A 3,920-nucleotide genomic window follows, 5' to 3' on the forward strand; every position below is an offset into this window, starting at 1 on the left:
CCTCTATTAGTCATTTTATATACAACATATTGAATATGAATGCATTGGTATTTTTTAGGTCTCTAATCATTTAATCTTGTGATTTAATGAGCTTTAAATTGTAAATATAGAAAAGAATTTTCTTTCAATATGTATAATATTATATGGAAATATTTACCTTGAATTTAAGAATATATATATAAGATATATATATATATGTATATATATATAATAGATGGATTTCAGTTTTTTCAATGTTAGATATTTTTAGATAACTCTCTTAACCAAAAAATCTTATTTAGATATTTTTATGTAACCACATAATTTATTATTTCTATAGGATGTGAGCATTGTGAGGACAAATGCTACAAACCCAGGACAACATGGAGATCTTAAGTAATTTGTCATCTACATTTCCTATTTTCTCGTTGACTGGTATTCCTGGCCTAGACTCTGTCCATAGCTGGATCTCCATTCCCTTCTGCTGTCTTTATGTCATTGCCCTCTCTGGGAACAGCATGATCCTATTTGTTGTTATTACCCATCAGAGTCTCCATGAGCCCATGTACTATTTCCTCTCCATGCTGTCAGCCACGGACTTGGGCTTGACTGTTTCTACAATGACAACAACATTAGCTGTCCTCTGGTTTGATGCAAGAGAAGTCAGTCTAGATACCTGCATTACTCAGATGTTTTTCCTTCATGGATTTACCTTCATAGAATCTGGGGTATTGGTGTCTATGGCCTTTGACCGCTATGTGGCTATCTGTTACCCTCTAAGGTACACTACCATTCTCACTAATTCCAGAATCATTCAGATGGGCCTCGTAATAATAATGCGCACTGTAGTATTAATAGTGCCACTACTTTTGCTCCTTAAACCCCTCCATTTCTGTAGAGAAAATGTTCTTTCCCATTCCTACTGTTACCATCCAGATGTGATTAAATTAGCATGTTCAGATACTTGGCCCAACAACATCTGTGGATTAATTGATCTCAGCCTGACCACAGGAGTAGATACACCATGCATTGTTCTGTCCTACATCTTGATAATTCGCTCTGTGCTCACCATTGCCTCCTCTGAAGAACGACACAAAGTCTTTAGCACCTGCATCTCCCACATTGGAGCAGTGGCTATTTTCTATATCCCCATGATGAGCTTGTCCTTAGTGCATCGCTATGGTCGATCAGCCCCCAAAGTGGTTCAATCGATGATGGCCAATATATACCTGCTTTTGCCCCCTGTGCTCAACCCCATCATCTATAGTGTAAAAACAAAACAGATTCGCAAGGCTATACTCAAGCTTCTCTTTTCAAAATAAATAGTAGCTTTCACTGTAGAAGAGCAACCCTGATAGATGACTGCCTATCAGATATTTTCTCATTTTGTTCATTTATTCAACCAATATTTAATAAACATTTTTACGTTTTCAGTTGTAAAATATTTGTACATATACCCAAGATTTTATGGTTCAATAAAGGAATCACAAGAAATAATAATAAAATAATAAAAATAATATTCTTAGTAATTAATACTTGTCGACTTTTATTTTATAATACTACTTTTAAAATATATTCCATTTATTCTTCAAAATAGCTCAATGAAATTATTAATTATAGTATAGAAATGAAGAAACTGAGGTCTAGAGATGTTTAAGTCATCAAAGTTCAGACATCTAACATGGATCAAGGTTGAGATTTGAATCCAGTCTTTCTGTGTCTTAGACACCATGCTCTTCATATTTTGCCAAAAGCATCTAGAAAAAACATTATGAGATCAAAAATAAGAACTTGATCTTCATGTCTATATGTCATGCCATGTGTTGTCGTTCTTAGAATATACTTTAGCCTATTCTCTTAATTCCAAATTAATAGTACAAAAGGAGGAATAGATATGTAATGACATGTAAGCCATATGTCTAGGCTATTACATATACATGTTACTTAGTATAATTCTCAAGGCAAAGAATTTGTGCTTGGCTTAATATGCAGAGCAGGCTGGAGGTAAATACATTTAATTAACATTATAATAAGTTTCAGTAGCTCAAGAGTGCACCATTAAAAATACACTCATAGGAGAATTTTGAGAATCTGAGCGGCTCATCCCATAGGTCACAGGTAGAAATAAAAGACAGTAACAACAACAACAAAAAGTATAGCTGTGTGCATGTATTTTTCCATACGCTATGTACATCCTGATTCTTTCATTTATGTATATCTGTTATGTTCTCTGTTTTCTCTCTCCTCAGTTGATCCATCCAGTACACTGCTATTTTTTCAATTTATGGAAAAAATGAACCAAAATGTTTCCTTCAGAAGGATGGATCTAGTTGAAATCTCAAACTTGAAGTAAAATGCTTGCTTATCTTTTTCATTAGCCAGGTTTCTAACTAGACTTGTATTCTTACCATTCCTCTGAAGCAACAGGTGAACTTCAAGTTGAATCATTCTACTTCCCAATCTAAAATATCACATTCTTTCTCTTTTGCTTTTAATTTACATTGTATTCATAGTTCCATTCCTTTTTATGAACCATTCTTTAACCAATCAAATAAAGTGGCTGAGGAAACTGAACTGGGATACACAGATGATATAAGGCCAGAAGGCCTACTGTAGGGTGAATTCCACAAGAGGCCCGGAGGACACTACTTACTAAGGTTGTTAGGAATAAGCTGTGGAAATGATACCAGCATCACTAAGAAGTTGAGAAGCGGTTCTCCTATGCCAACAAAGGATGACAGTAGGAGACGTGGTCACCAAGTCAGGATCATTACTATTCATATATATGATGAGGCCTTGACATAATAGAAGCCAGAGAGTAGTGATTAGTCACCAACAACCAAGGGGCTGCAATTATCTTAAGAACCAACAAGGTCCAAAGGGCAGATGAGAGAGTTTAACATGAAAGTAGTTGTGGAGATGATCAACTGAGCATGACATCCTTGAGGTAAAAGAGACAAGCAGCCAACAAGGAAGGGGCTATGTAACTTTTATTACAAAAGAAGGCAGTGGATGAGAAGGAGGCTGGAAGAACTGTTATACATTGATGTAAGCCTGACCTTGAGTTACAGGTGGAAGGAAAAAAACTTCTTGGTAGAAGAAATCATCTTGGATTCTAGTACAATTCAAAACAGAGTTAATCAACGCCTTTGTGTACCCTCAAGTCAAAGTCACCTGTCAGAGTCCTGTGCCCTCCAGGAATGGGCCTGCGTTAGTTCCCCCATCACACTCAGTCATTGTCTGGAAGCAGCTTGTGGGATATGTGGCCTCTGTGGAATGTGATGATGAGTTTAAGAGCTCAGCACCTAAGATTGTTATTCTCTATAATCTAAGATGTGACGGGCACATTTTAATAACCAGCACATCTCAAATTAAGAGATAAATAGGTACAGCAATACAAGGAGGACCCAAACAATTGAAACTTGAGACAGAGAAGCCCGAGCAGCTCAGAAGTTTAACAGTCTGCCATTTCCCAGTCTTGCTCTCTTGAAGTTTCAAATACTCAGGAAATAAAGTGTCAGGGTGAAGGATATATGGAAAATTTATTATTCTATTTGTAGCTTTGTATAACTCAGAAATTATTTTGAAATATAATATTAAAAGTTCTCATGAGAAAGTATCTTATTGGCCCTGCTTGGGTCAGGTATCTAAGTCCCCAGTATTGTTCAATCAGGTTCGTGTGTATGGGCCAGGTAGTATTGGGCTCACCTCTGTATTTGGAGCTATTATCAGAAAGGGGGTTTTTTTTTTTTTTTTTTTTTTTGCCACAGAAATATCCAACACTACTCTAACATCCACTCATTTTTCAACAGAGTGCATTAAGAACATTCAATTAGTGACAAATGTCTTTAAGGCAATGGTCATGAGCTTGGAGATTAAATGATTGACTAAGCAGAAGAATATTTTCAACTTTAAATTTTCCCTTTCAGCAAAACCACTCA

The 3,920-nt window shown here is 36.0% G+C and overlaps 1 protein-coding gene across 1 annotated transcript; it reads left to right on the forward strand.

Moving 5' to 3' along the window:
- Positions 1-341: 341 nt before the first annotated feature.
- LOC105306206 (olfactory receptor 51F1) lies at positions 342-1,301 on the forward strand. Its single transcript, XM_011381117.1, has one exon. It carries the CDS (start codon positions 342-344, stop codon positions 1,299-1,301), a length of 960 nt encoding a protein of 319 aa, XP_011379419.1.
- Positions 1,302-3,920: the final 2,619 nt, after the last annotated feature.

The sequence above is a fragment of the Pteropus vampyrus genome, unplaced genomic scaffold, assembly GCF_000151845.1.
Source record: "Pteropus vampyrus isolate Shadow unplaced genomic scaffold, Pvam_2.0 Scaffold431, whole genome shotgun sequence".
Lineage (NCBI taxonomy): Eukaryota > Metazoa > Chordata > Mammalia > Chiroptera > Pteropodidae > Pteropus > Pteropus vampyrus.

Excerpts from the sequence above, each read along its gene's own strand:
- LOC105306206 (XM_011381117.1), top strand. The coding sequence starts at position 342 with ATGCTACAAACCCAGGACAACATGGAGATCTTAAGTAATTTGTCATCT.